Source organism: Manis pentadactyla, chromosome 2, assembly GCF_030020395.1.
Source record: "Manis pentadactyla isolate mManPen7 chromosome 2, mManPen7.hap1, whole genome shotgun sequence".
NCBI lineage: Eukaryota > Metazoa > Chordata > Mammalia > Pholidota > Manidae > Manis > Manis pentadactyla.
Genome location: NC_080020.1, coordinates 66,232,894 through 66,247,788, shown reverse-complemented (window position 1 = coordinate 66,247,788; position 14,895 = coordinate 66,232,894). Strand labels below are relative to the sequence as shown.

Here is a 14,895-nt window from a genome sequence, read left to right as displayed (position 1 = left end):
CAGCATTTCCAACAGAGAAAAATCTAGCTCTCTTACAAGCATCTTCAATATTCTTCCACACCCCCAACCATTTTCTCCTTATAACATTCCTCCCATTTTTTTCCTCAGTCTCAACTAATTCTTTTAAATAAGATCACTCATTCATGCATTTTCACTCAATGAAAGTTTTTCTACCACAAACCTAAAAGGGTTGTCAGTCAATGTGTCAGTCATAAAAAGTAACAGCTGCACTTAAAAAGGAAAGTGATAATCATGCCAAAAAGACAATGTTATACCTCAAAACTACAAATATAGGTTGATGAATTAATAGGTCCCACATAACCCAGCTAAAGCTATGGAACCTTAAGCTACGTTCTGTTGTGCAGATACAAAAACTCCACAAAGCAAAAATAACAACAATAATAATAGTAACAATAATGACAATGGAAGTTAATTATACAAAAGCGAAAAATGAAACCTTTATATGTAGTAACAAAAGTCTAAAGGTATTTGTGTTTAGTCTGGCATAATAACCTATAACCTATACTATTAAAACTTTCTCTGGAAAGGAATTGGTAAAAACAACCATTAAGCAAAAACAGACTTCAATTACCTATTATTTAGTATTTTACCTATTATTATTATTACTCTATCTTCTTTTTGGATTGAATTTCAGATTGTTGCTTAACCGTTCTCCATCTAAATTAAGTAAAATATGAGAGAGTTAGACACATAAAAAGGGTGACAATCCAAAACTTCTGAATTTTTTAACACATCACATTCAGGTTCAATTTTTCTAGTTCATAATTTGAAACATGAGAAATAATTATGTGCAACTTTTCATCTTTTTTCTTTCCCAAAGAGACACAAATCTTAATCTCCAAATTTCTAAACTGGCCTAAACTATGTTCACATAAGCCTCTGGTGATACATTAGCAATCAGAAAAATCCTGAAAAAATACTCTATAAACTCAAAATACACTAGTGCCAATTTAAAAAAAGAAAAGCAAAAAAAAAAAAAAAAATCAACTACTCCCATTTTGAATCTAGGACAATTAAGGGTACTTCTTTACTCTCAATTTGCAGCCAAACCAATGTGAACCTTGTTCTAAACCATATAAAGGATTATACCTAAAAAAAACAGTTGCTCGCATCATATAACTAGATTAGTCTGTAATCTAATGAAAACAGAGGAAACTTGTTTTAGATGTTAGAAATCCATCTGAAATATTAACACAAATTCTGCATGACTACAAGTTCTATGTATCTTTTGGTGGCATCTCTGGAATGGATTCTGTCAAACAAAATTAATCTAGAATGCTTCATGGAGAGAAAGGAGGCAGCTCTGAAAAACTGAATAAGGTAAAACAAAAAACATGCTACTTTAGAACTAGGAAATGAATAAAATTTAGGTGAAGCAAGATGAGTTTACTGGACATATACTGTACTAGCCAAATACTTAAATAGAATGATTAGTTCTACAAAAAAGAGTCTAATGAGTAAAAGAAGAAAGTATTGTGATACAATGTTTAGTAAAGTAAAAAAGCAAAAATTTTTTAATGTGTGTATGTGGTGGGAAGGGAGGGGAGGTAAAATAAAGTAAAAATAAAAACCTGACTCTACCCATTACACTAACTTCTTTAAGCCCCCATTTAGCTACACTTGACTACCACCCCCCACCCAACCTAATTATGATTTTTCAATCACTTCAACTCTGTTACAAAATACCCCAGATTTTGTCAGTTCTTTCATTTTGCCATATCCATCCACCAAGCCAAGACTTAACCTGTTTAGTGTGAACAGGAATCGGATGCATCTGGGTTCAAGTCCCGTCAGAATGTGGGCACCTTACTTCACTACACTAAGCCTATTTCCTCAATGGCAAAGTGAGGATTACACCACTTACTTGATCTGTATATAGATGGGATGGAGTGAATGAACACAATATGTGTTAGTTCTGTTCTCCTTACCCACTGCCACGCTCTCAATCATTTCACTACTTTTTTCCTATTCCTAACTCACAGTAGTTACTGTAAACTTGCTCTACACATTTAAATCCCAAAGCTCCCCTTCAACCTCTTTCCTTGAACTCTAAGCAACCTTCTTGCCCATGTTCTTCAAAAGATGGCTATCATCAAGCCCAAGTATCCTCCTCAAATTAGTCACTACACAAATAGAGGAGGAGTAAAAAATGCAACAGAGACCACGCCCTCTTCTGAGCCACCAAAAAATGTATCAGTTGAGCTATTCAATTCAAACATAACATGTTTTTTATTGTTCTACACAGATGCATCATGTCTCTCAGGTCCATAAATTTCTTACATACCCAACACCTATTAAATAACATGTACTCAATAAATGGTTGATCGTTCAGCTTCCAAAGCCTACTCAAAAACATTTAGTTTCTCTACTACCAAAAGGCAGTGATTCTCAATTTGCTAAAATGACAAAGGATCTCTTTTTTCAATATTAGCTCATATTAGCTTCTTTCACCATCCCCCAGTGCTTTCCATGTCTACATCTTTGCTTCTCCCATTCATCCTGTCCAGTCAAATGCTACACATAGTTCAAGACCAAATTCAAGTGTCAAGCATAAAGCCTTCTAAGATGAATCTACACTAGTCTGCACTTGTAACACTCTCAATCTATACCAACATTTCCAAAAATGTATTCCAAGGAATATTAACATGCTTGGAGGCATTAATACTAGTAATGTGTAAATACTGCATATTATACATTTCACTCTTTTAAAGTACCAATATATATTAGCATTTTAAAGACTCTGAGAAGTCCTAAAGACCACAAAGTAGTTTGACCCAGCATTTCTGACATTTATGTTACTATAGAATATTTATTTTAATGAAGCAATAAACATTTTTAAAGCACATTAGCATTCTCCAAAGTACAACCTGGAATATTTTCATTTTTGTCTGGCAACTAACTGTACTTTTTGAAACATTTTATACTATTATTAAATTTATGGGTTTGTGTGTGTGTGCTTGTCCATTTCCCATAATAGAGTTGAAATTCCTTAGGAGCAAATGACTATCTCTATTACTCTTATTTCCTACAATGTCTGGTACACTGCAGACATTCAACAAATATTTACAGAATCACAGCAGGTGAATACTGAATTTATTCCACATAGTAACCTCACACTGAGCTTCTTTTTCCTAAGGCAGAAAACAGTGCTGCTGGTATTTTGGACATTAAAGGAACCATGACGAATCAAAATCTAGACCAAGACTTTCAGTTGAAGACCTTGAGAACCAGTTATTTCACAAAAGCAAGCAATCTCTAACATACGAATCTTTAACTGATGACTTACTCATACACATAACAGAGTACCTGCCGCATTGCAACACACAGATACATACATATGCACGCAGAAGATGTGCACACACACACACACCTCGGAAGTACCCTTTCTGATAGGGTGAGTTACTAATGGGCAAAAATGTTTTCTGTTCAAAAAAGAGTGATCAAAATAATGAAGAAACCTTAAATTAAATGATAACTAGCTGAAGGAAGTCCTGGGGGGGAAAAATGGGTTGGGAAGGTAAAAGGGTTGTTCAAAGGAAGAGATTGCATGTAAAGGTGGAGAGAAATAGACTAATGAATAGTTACAAGTAGAGGGAGACTGACTTCAGCTCAAAATAAGAACTTTAAATAATTAGACATGCAAATGTGGAATTAGCTATTCAAAGGGAAGTGTGCTTCCTATCACTGGAGATGTAAAAGCACAAACTGGACAATCCACTTGGCAGGAATGCTGTAGGACAAACTGAATGTCAAATGGGAAGTAGGACTAGAAGCCTCTTAGATTCTTCCAGCACTATGTCTCTGGGGCCCTAAAATATTGATCTTGGTCTAACCCACTGCAGCACCTGCTCCCACTGTCACTGTCAAGGGGAAGAGAGGAGAAGAAAAAGATGTGTTCCTGTCATCCTGACTGTGACTCAGAATTCATGCCCTGTGAAAACAAAGCAATAGAGAGTAAATACAGTTCACAAAAGCAGTACTATGCCACATATAAAGTTAAATATATTTTTTATTAATCTAAATGTCACTCAACATTTCTATGGTAAAATGTGTTCTAAATTTCAAATTAACTCTAAACATTTTTGAAACATATCCTGATCATGAAGGAGCCTACCTATATTACCTTCCATGCTATTTACTTCTATTTCATGTATGTTTGTTTCCCCAGAGTCTAAGTTCCTTGTGCACAGGGATATTGTTTATATATTTGTATGCTTAACACAGGGCTTTAGCATGCTTCCTGATTAAGAATTCTTCACTAATAGAGATGAAGCTTAGTAGAATACCATGAAACTTCAAAATTAAACAGAGGAAGGGTACTGCAGTGAGTAAGGCTCAAACTACTCAAGGACTTGAACTGGCTCCCTGTGTAACCTTGGACAACTCATTTACTCTGTCCAAACCTCAGTTTTCCTATCTATAAAATGGTGAGAGTCAGGATTATGGAAAATATTCCATGTAAACATATTAGGCTCACAGGTGCTCAAAAAATGCTTAATCTAATACACACCATGTAATAAGTGCTACTGAGTATCAAATAAATAAGGTCTGTTCCTCATTACAATTATTTTATGTTAAAAAGCACTGTCAGATATCACAATTGAGTTGATTTTATGTTAAATAAGTACTTCAACTCCTTCTTTTCCTGTCAAAATATTAAAATGACTAATGTGATGTGCAAATTATATACCTGAAACTATGATAATGAAATCAGAACTTGGCTGTAAGACAGAAATCTTCGTCCATACTTCTCCAAAGAGGTTCAACAGTCAGGATGGACGTGATTTATCTGCAGCAACACAATGGTATCCTGAACCTATGTCAATTAACCGATCATGTCATACAACCCAACATTTCTTTCTCTGAGAGCCTGTTCTGTTTCTCTCCTTTGCACTCTGAAGGCAAGGTGGACCAAAGCTTTTCCCCACCTAGAACCTGAAACTTAACTAGGCCCCGCTCGTTACCCCACCGGAGCCCAGTAAATCCTCACTGCACGGACAAAGAGGGGCAATAAGAGGCAAGCTGGAAATTTTTTTGGGGAAAGGTATTCGAAGGGCCCCACGGTATCCATAACTGCAACTGAGGCGGTCTATCCAGAGGCCCCACAAAGAGCCACCCCATTCAACTTACGTGACAGGCGCGCCGCCACCGCATCATCGCCCCGTTCCCGAACTCGCCAAAAACTCAGTTACGCTTGCTTAGCGCAAAATGAGAAACCCCGGCCCCGATCCTTTCTGTCTCTAGGTACCATTTCAACCGCATATCGGCTCCAACTTCTGCAAAAGCGACAGTGTTCCGAACCCACCTGAGACAGATGTTCCTCCTTCAAACGCCAAACCTGGAGTCAGGGCGCATGCGCATTTCCCAGGCATCGCTCACGTGACCGAACGTGGCTGGATTTTTAGTTCGCTCGGTATTTGACTAAAAGGTCTTAACGCGAGTAAAGGCTGGGAATTTCTCCTTGCGATGTGAGCTCTCTGAGCCTTCTGGGAGCTGTAGTTCTGTGGGTGAAGCACTGGAAGGAAAGCAGCCTGCGGTCTCTGTGATCCCGCCCTGCTCCTCCCGGGAGGGAGTTCCCGGAGGGAGGTGATGCGCCCAGGACTGCGTCCCAGAACCGTTCCGGGCAATGCTGCTCTGGTTGTCCGTGGTCACAGCCTCGGCGCTGGCCACACCAGCCCCGGGGGCAGATGGGCAGAGGCGAGGAGATGCTCGGGCTTGGCCCGTTGCTCCCAACGTGGTGCTAGTCGTGAGTGACTCCTTTGTAAGTACGAGTGGGAAGCCCCGCTGCAGACTGGTGACTAAGGGCCACAGCCTTTTCTGTTGTGCCGGCTTTTGGGAGCAAAATTTGAGACTTTCAAACATATTTTACCCTGATGCAAAGTAAGAAATGTATTTTATTTTGAGAACACGCATATGCATACATATAAAACAATACGCTTGTAAATAAAGTGCACTCTGATAGCATCTTTGCCAATCTTTTTTTCTAATGCTGGTCTCGACCAACTAAATTGTTTTACCACTACTAATAAACTTTCAGTCTACACCCCTGTTTGATTCAGTCACGGGGAAAAATAACATTCTGCATCTCCATAAAAGCATGTTAGATTTCAAGCGGTCATTCCCCAGTTCACCTCAGATTTGCACGAGTTAATGTTTAGATGAGAAGTGAAGAAAACTTATGTTGTTTTTATTACCCAGGCAGCTGATAAATCAGCACTAGTTTAAATGCGTTAGTTGATATAATTTGATTATCTCCCCATATTCCAGAGAAATTGTGCATGCATGTGTATTGCTTAATCCCAAACTTAATGCCAAACAATTTTTGAAACTGCCCTAAGCCATCAAGCAGAAGAATACTATAGTTGACCCTTAAACTGTTGGGGGTGAGGGATGCTAACCCCTCTCCCCAGTCAGAAATCCATATATAACTTTTGACTCCCCCAAAACTAAACTAATAGCCTACTGTTAACCAGAAGGCTTACCGATAACACAACAGTTGATTAACACATACTTTGTATAAGTATTATATAGTGTATCCTTACAATAAAGCTAGAGAAAAAGTCTTACTAAGAAAATCTTAAGGAAGAGAAAATGCATTTAGAGTATTGTACTGTATTTATTGAAAAAAAATCTACATATACTCTGTTTAAGGGTCATCTGTACTGCCAAACCACCCTGACACTTTTAGTATTATGCATGATTTTAAAACTGCGTAGACAAATGTTTAGTTAATAATTATAATACTTCTTTATTATCACAGGGTCTTATTGTGGTCACATAGATGCTTGGTGTTAAGTATGTCTGGTACCAGAGTGTTTTTAATCACTTGTTGTTGCCTTTCTGACAGATTAACCCATGATGATTAAAGTTTCATAATCTGGATATGCCCACTGGATTTGTCGAGAACATTATTTTAGATAATCTGTATGATTATCTAAAGTTAAAGAACAGGCAATATTCGCAATTAACATGAAAGGTTTCTTAGGGAGTGCTCTTACCATCAAGGGAAAGGAACGAAGCAGGATTGTGCAGAGAGACGTTAAGTTTTTGTTGCTGACTCAGTGGAGACCTCAGATGCCCTTACGGGTAGTTCTCAAAGGTAGCTTGATACTTCAGAACTGTCTCCAGTTGGGATGAGGGGATGAGGCCTTTATACCATCTTGTCGGATGGCCATTAGTTGTGGGCTACTCCCAGAATCTTGGGCAAGGCAGCTCCCTTCAGCAGAGGCCATCTTTCTTTCTTAAAGGGAATCTGGGTGGGGCATCACAACATCCTAGAAACTACCAAAGATGATTGAAATATTTAGGTTTTTTTCCCTATTGTACTGGGAATACATAGAATTTTATGTTTGTGTTTAAATCCTTTACATTCATTATATTTATTATTGTTCAAACTGTCCCATCTTTGGGCTTCAATACATAGAATTGTATGTTTGTGTTTAAATCCTTTACATTCATTATATTTATTATTGTTCAAACTGTCCCATCTTTGGCCTGTAGAAGCCCCTTTTGGTTTTGACCTATTCCCAGTAGTCTTCAGCAGCATGCTTTAATAGAGTTCCATGTCCATCTTGAGTACTTCCTGTCCCACTTTGTGTTCAGAGACCATGATCTGGGTGTTCGGATTTTCTTTGCTTTTAGACCTTTCTAGCAGAGCTAGAAAGTACATATATTAGAAAGGGAAAAATAAATCAGGACATCATACTGATAGTTTCTATTCAAATTTAAGATTATGAGGTTATTAATTCTTTAATTTTTGTACTTGTATCTATTATATACCAAACATTTTGTTCCTAAATCTATTAATACAATTGTTTAGTTTCTTTAACCAAATATATATGTATTTAAAAATGAGATAATATTATTACAAATAATGGTAGTCCTGAGTGCAGCTATAATGTCTTCATAGGTTCTGTGTTTAGGTAGGTTCATCTGTACAGTCAAAACACTGTTCTTTAAACTAACTTGAAATAATTCTTCACTCTATGGTTATACCAGTTTGGTACAGAGTGAGATTCCTGACAGTACAGCTTGTCATCTCTAAAACTCTACTAGCAAGATAGGGCAGGTGGGTCAATACTAATTCTGGTAAGAAAATAAGCACATTGGTTTTTACTTTCAGGATGGCAATGTAAGGAGCCGCACAGACCTACTCCCCATCAAAACAAGCAAAATTAGTGAAAACTTTAAGTTACAAATAAAAACTATTTTTAACAACTATTAAAGAATATTTAAAACATTTTAAATGTCTAGAGATTGTCTTAAGAACATATAACAAATGAAGAAACAGTCATTCAAGAACATCTGCTAAAATTCAGTAAGAACAGCAAGAGTCTGTGGCAGTGAGCTATGGCTCAACTGGACAGAGGCTTTATTCTGGGCAGGTGTGGTGAATAAGATAGGGCTTCCTTTCCTCTCAACTCCCAATTAAGTATTATTGTATCTCAGCAAAAGGGATAGGATGCCAGCATTTCTCATCCCCTTTGAATTCCAAGTTGAAGAGGCTGAACCCCTGGTGAGAGCAGCTGAGAAGCTGAGGACTCTCTTCTTCCACATAGCCCCCAATTATAGGATAGAGGCCCTGCAGCAGGTGCAGGAGGCTGAGAATATTAGGGTCCCAAACACCTTTGCCCTAGTTCACTAGTAGGGAGAAAGTTCAGTACCAGGTGAGACAAGCCAAGAAGACCAGACAAGTTCCTGATACTGGATAAATAAAATGGGGCAACATTTCATTCAGCAATGAAAAAGAAATGCAGTACTAATACATGCTGAAATGTGGATGAACCTAAAAATCATTGTACTAAGTGAAAGAAGCCAGTCACAAAGCACCACATACTGTATGATTCCATTTATAAGAAAGTACTGAGAAAGTAAATCTCTAGAGGCAGAAAGCTTACCAGTTGCTTAGGTTTGAGGCAACACAAGGATTAGAGGTTGATGACTAAGGAGTATAGGGTTTCTTTCTGGGATGATGAGAATGTTCTAAAATCAATCATGGTGGTGGTTGCACAACTCTGAATAGACTAAAAACCATTGAATTGTACACATTAAATGGGTAAGTTGTGTAGTGTGTGGATTATATCATAAAAAACCCATTTTTTGAAAAGAGAAAGACCTCTACCTGGGTCTTAAAGGATATTAGCACCCTCCCGCCACCCCATACTTGCAATGGTTGGTCTTGGTGAGATTTAAGGAGGGGGAGGCTGGGAAAGGAATGTGTACCAGAGTCTGGTGAGAGTCATTCAGTCTGATAGACAGATCTGAGAAGAATTCTATCAACACTGTTGTTCTGATAACAGAGCAGACAGTTAGAGTTACTGGTACATTCTTTCATTATAATAATGCCTTGAAATCTAAACTTCTCTGGTTTTCCCTGGCCCGGAATGATGAGGAACTTAGTACCAACTCATGGTTCTAGAAGAAGCAATCACAAAATCAGATCTACCAACAGGCTCATCCATCCTGAGGGGGAAAATGTTTAGATTCATGAATCAACAATAATAACATAATGCAAAAGTTAAGACAATTGGTACCATTTGTCACTTTTATGCAGAAAGCCATTTAATTGGCCTCTTTGTATTTTTAAATGCCCAATGTTAGTATTTAATTTGTTCGAACCACAGAAATGGCCTTGAGAAAACTGAAATGGACTATGAGTGAATTATGGAAGTTATCCTGAAAGCTATTCTGCAAGATTTTTCTCTCCCAACTAAATCTGATAGAATTGTACTTAGACCTATTATTGACTACTAAACCACATTACCATACTATGGACAGTTAATCTCTCTTGTGTTTTTCATCAGCTAGCCATTTTAAGATCCATTTCAGTTCAGAGTTAACTATTATGTGGACCATCTCCCACTGACACTGTTATCAGTGGTACCAGTAGTAGCCTATTTTTTAAATTATTGGCTAATATGTAAAAACTACATAAAGTTAACCAAAACTTCTAGAAAATATTTAATATTATATTTTCATCTTCACTTAAGGGTATGTTGGTATGCTTTTGACATTTCAAATATGTGTAACATAATTTAAATATTTCCTGAGGACCTAATCAAATATAAATCTTGCCACTGATGGACTTAATGCAGGTTTATTAAGCTTTGCAAAAATTAACTGTTGAATTTGAACATGCCAAATTTCCCTTCTTTATAAATAGAACAGCTCTGGATTAGAGATTCATTTCATTTCATTCATGAAATATTTATTGAATACCTTACATATCTCAGACAATAATCTTGACGTAGACCACCTTTCATACATTCCATGTTAGAAACTTACCCAAAGGGGGCAGTTATGCCTCCCTCTCCTGCCATCCCTGCTGCTCTGTACTTTAGTTTCTTGCTTTCTAACCTGCTTTCAGTACAGATGAAGTCCTTGTACCAGTCACAGAAATGAGTCAAGAAGTCACAAGCATGGATTTTAATCTGATGCATGAGCTACTGACATGTTGCAGTAGCCATTTGCAGTGGTAGTTATACCAGTTAGAACCTTGCCTGCAGGATTTGGAGTCCAAGCCTCAATATTTGAGTTGTGTGGCAGCACAGTGCTTCTGCGTCCTCCATCCCTCCCACCTGAGTTGTTTAGATTCCAATCAGTGGCCACAAATGTTATTATCTCCTATGTCCAAAAAATTGTAAGACTAAGACACATAGGCATTTGGGATTTGTGTAAGTTTCCAAGAGTTTAAATTTATGCATTTGGAGAAATTCCTCTGAGGGGAGAATATGCACTTTTGTCTTGGGCTTCCCAGCTCTCATTAAGGAAATCAGTAATTTGCTCAGCATTCAATGATCACTTCTGCTAGAAGTGGTTGTTTGTTTTTGAGATACAGGAATGCTCTCATTTTCTCTCTATAAATAAAACCTGACCTTAATCCCACATTCTCCTCCAGCTAACACTCCATTCTCTAACATCCATCCCATTTTTCTGTTTTGCAAAAAGTAACTTGTCAGGCATTTTCCCCCTGCTATCTCACCTCCCATTCTCTTCCTCTTTCCAGTTTAGCTGCCCATCCCTACCACTCCGCTGAAAATGCTCTTATCAAGATCGCCAGTTATCTCCATACTATGAGTTCTAATGTGCGTTTGCTGTCTTTGTTTTAGATACCCTCTCAACACAAGTGACAGTACCCCTTTCTTGACACACTGTCTTCTCTTGGCTTTTGTGGGTCTCAATCACTCAGTATCTTTGTCCCTCACTGGCCATTCTCAGTGTCCCATGCTGCCTTCTGCCCTTATTTGGGATTCCTCAGTTCCTTTTTTTCCTCTTTGTTCACTCTCTCCCTAAAAGGTTTCATTCAAACTCAGTTTTCAATATCATGAGTATGCTGAAGACTCCCAAGTTTTTTTCACCAGCATAGACTTCTCTGAGCTCCAGATTCCAGTCTGTACCCAATAGCCTACTTTATATATTCATTTGGAAATTTCAGACATCTCAAGAGTTTATGTATATCCTATATTTTGGATTGGCTCATTCAAAAAACTCATTGATTTAGTATTTATATTTATATTGAAAACAGATATACCCCCAAGACTAGAATATTCTTTTTTTCTGCCTTTGCCCTTTACTAAGGGGAGTTGTTTGATTCAATTCCAAAATGCATATATCCTACCCAAACTTTTCTTCTAATCTTCAGGCTCATTTATCTAGCTACCTAATGATATCTCCACTTATGTCTTGCAGGTTTCTCTAACTTTACGTGTTCCTATGTTATGAATGGCTGGATCCTTCTCATTTTTTAGGTCTCATACTTGCCAGAGAAGCCTTCTCTTTCCACTCTATCTAAAGTGGGTCTTCCTTGTTATTGTGTATCTCAGGTTTTTTCAAAGCACATATTAAATTTTTAATTGTTCATGGTTTAGTTAACAGTATACTTTTTGCCTCCTCTACTAAACTGAAGCTCAGGGATTCTGCTGTGTTCTCCATTGTATCTCCAGATCTTTCAGCACTTGGCACATAGTAAATAACTCAGTAAATATTTGTTCAGTCAGTCCATCATCCCCCAGAAGAGCTTTTTGGGATGTCCATTAGTTTATTTACTGTATTCAAATGAATCCAAGTAGAGTACTACACTGAATTCTCAATATTATGAGCCAAATACTGATAACATTCTCTATACGTCTTTTAAACTTTTGAGGATTCTTAGGATCATACTGAAGTCTTTTGCTGCTTGTGAACTTTAAATGGTTAAAACAAAATGAAATAATATTCTTTTGTGGTACAACCAATGTTAATTAAATTTATTTATTTCAGGATGGAAGGCTAACATTTTATCCAGGAACTCAGGTACTGAAACTTCCTTTTATCAACTTCATGAAAGCACATGGCACTTCCTTTCTGAATGCCTACACAAATTCTCCAATCTGTTGTCCATCACGTGCAGGTAGGAACATGCTTAATATTAATGGAAGTGGCTACCCACACTGAGTATATTCTCACAATTTAAAAGATTATACCCAAAAGTAAGATTGTAAATCATATTTGTCATCTAATTAAAAATTTTTTAATATGAATGATGTATGTTTTAAGGTATGTCTTGGGTTTTGGGGTTATTAGAATTTCTAGTTTATTTTTCAAGAGTAAGAATTTTTACCATCTAAAATGGTGTTTAGTTCAGGTATTATGTTTCATTTCCTTATGATTGGTGACTAAGAATCTTTTGACTGTCCAAGCAAATGAGGAAATACTCATATTTCCTAGAAAAATTCTATTTCCAAGGAAAATTTTCAGTAAGAGTATAGGAACTTGGGAGGGGACTTCAGAGTATGCCACAAAGTAGTGAGAACTTCTCATACATCAGGTTTATCTGAATTTTTCCATATTATTCCAGATTACATGCTTTATCTCTTGCTCTTCAGTCTCATTTCACTTATATAACCCAAACCAAATTGTTCATTTTTATTATAGTAAATTAACAAATAGGTATAGTTTTAGTGGCAAAATTCAGTGATAGTGAGACTTGAATAATTGAGAAACAGGGAAAAACTACCATTTTTATAAATTCTGTCTGTTCTCTGATGGAGTTATTTTCCTTTTACCCTAACTTGTGATTGCTTGGAACCCATAAACAGCACCCAACAGTTTGCTTTTGTCTGAAAGTTCCTGACATGATATTCTCTGTGATTTGAGTCACAGGTTCTTTCCCCTATGTTTTTAACTATATAATCACCAATGATTGAAGAAACCTAAACTATATTACAAATATTTCAATGATGAAGGACGAGGTATATTAAAAACCAGTTCTGTTACTTTTTTTGTTCTTTTTTGAGCAAGTGGAATGAGCAGTGGAGTAGGGTTAGTTGCTGACCTGGATTCTAATCCTTAGTGGGCCATGTCAAGCAGTTTCCTTATCTACAAAATGCTGGATATGCTGTGTACCTCACAGGCTGTTCCCAGCATCAAATGCAATAATGAATAAAAAGAGCTCAGTGATTTCTAAAGGTTTCAAAATGTTAGATGATACTTCTTTTAGAAGTATATTTTGAAGAGTTTAAACTAAGAGAAGGAATAATGGTAATAAAAACAAATATTTATTGCATTCTTACTATGTGTCTGGCAATATTCTTATGTCTTTATTTATCTAATTCTCACATTTCCTAAAAGTAGATATTATTATTATCCCCACTTTGCAGATGAAAACTAAAGTACTAAAAGCTTAACCAAAGGCTGCTCCATAATTGACATTATTGGGATTCAAACCAGGTACTCCCCTATCCTACTCCTAACAAAAAGAAAGCATTTTTTTAGATGAGAAAACTGATTCAACTCTACTATGTGTACACACAAATGGGAAAAGAAAAAGAAGGACTTTTTCCCCAATTTATTGAGATAGAATTGACATATAACACTGTATTAGTTTAAGGTGTCAACATAATGATTTGATAATGTTTATTTTGAAATGATCATCACAGTAAGTTTAGTTAACATCCATCACTTCATGTAAACTTTTTATTCTTAAGATGAGAACTTTTAAGATCTACTCTCTTAGCAACTTTCAAATACATAATACAGTAGTGTTAACTATAATCACTATGCTTTACAATACATCCCTAGAATTTACTGTCTGATTACTGTAAGTTTATACATTTTCACCACCTTAAACCATTACTGCTATCTCAACTCCTGCTTCTGGCAACTACCATCTGGTCTGTTTCTAAATTCAGTTTTTTTAAGATTCCAAATATATGTGAGATCATACACTATTTACACTATTTGTCTTTTTTCTGACTTACTTCATTTAGTATAATGCCATCAAGGTCCATCCATGTTGTTGCAAAAGGCAGGGTTTTCTTTTTTTATGACTGAATAATATTCCTGTATGTGTGTGTGTGTATCTCACATCACATTTTTTATCCATTCAACTGTTAATGGACACTTAGGTTGTTTCCGTGTATTGGATTTTGTAAATAATGCTGCAATGAACATTGGGTGTTGATGTGTCTTTTGAGGTAGTGATTTTGCTTCCTGTAGACATAGTCCCAGACATGGAATTGCTGGGTAGACGTGGAATTAGAACATGGTAGTCTAATTATTTGAGGAACTTCTGTACTGTTTTCATAATGGCTTCACAAATTTACATTCCCACCAACAGTGCACAAGGTTTCCCTATTCTCTACATCCTCACCAACACTTGTTATCTCATCTTTTTGGTAGTAGCCATTCTAACAGTTGTGAGGTGATATCTCATTGCAGTATGAATTTACATTCCCGATTAATGATTTTGAACATCTTATGTACCTTTTAGCAATTTCTGTCTTCTTTGGAAAAAGTTTCTCTGTCCATTTTTAATCTAGTTTTTATTTTTGTTATTTTTTGGTGTTCAGTTGTATGAGTTCTTTATGTATTTTGAATATTAACTTCTTAGATAGA

At 36.6% G+C, this 14,895-nt stretch overlaps 2 protein-coding genes across 9 annotated transcripts in view; one reads left to right on the top strand and one right to left on the bottom strand.

Moving 5' to 3' along the window:
* The window catches only part of SKIC3 (SKI3 subunit of superkiller complex), an 84,368-nt gene extending 78,962 nt beyond the window's left edge, over positions 1 to 5,406 (bottom strand). For 2 of the 6 annotated variants that reach the window (XM_036925730.2, XM_057493290.1), the window contains exon 1: positions 5,327 to 5,406. The gene's annotated coding sequence lies outside the window, so the exon portion shown is untranslated. Of the gene's footprint in view, positions 1 to 611; positions 679 to 4,711; positions 4,811 to 5,151; positions 5,176 to 5,326 lie in introns of those variants that run through there. The other 4 variants (XM_036925731.2, XM_057493282.1, XM_036925732.2 and 1 more) reach the window with 4 other exon arrangements.
* A 107-nt stretch (positions 5,407 to 5,513) lies between these two features.
* ARSK (arylsulfatase family member K) overlaps positions 5,514 to 14,895 on the top strand; it is a 51,222-nt gene continuing 41,840 nt past the window's right edge. Inside the window, exons 1-3 of one of the 3 annotated variants that reach the window (XM_036925792.2) lie at positions 5,674 to 5,782; positions 11,710 to 11,813; positions 12,280 to 12,409. In XM_036925792.2, the coding sequence (XP_036781687.1) occupies positions 12,340 to 12,409 (70 nt within the window). In that variant the 5' untranslated portion in view covers positions 5,674 to 5,782; positions 11,710 to 11,813; positions 12,280 to 12,339. Of the gene's footprint in view, positions 5,783 to 11,709; positions 11,814 to 12,279; positions 12,410 to 14,895 lie in introns of all 3 variants that reach the window. The other 2 variants (XM_036925791.2, XM_057493272.1) reach the window with 2 other exon arrangements.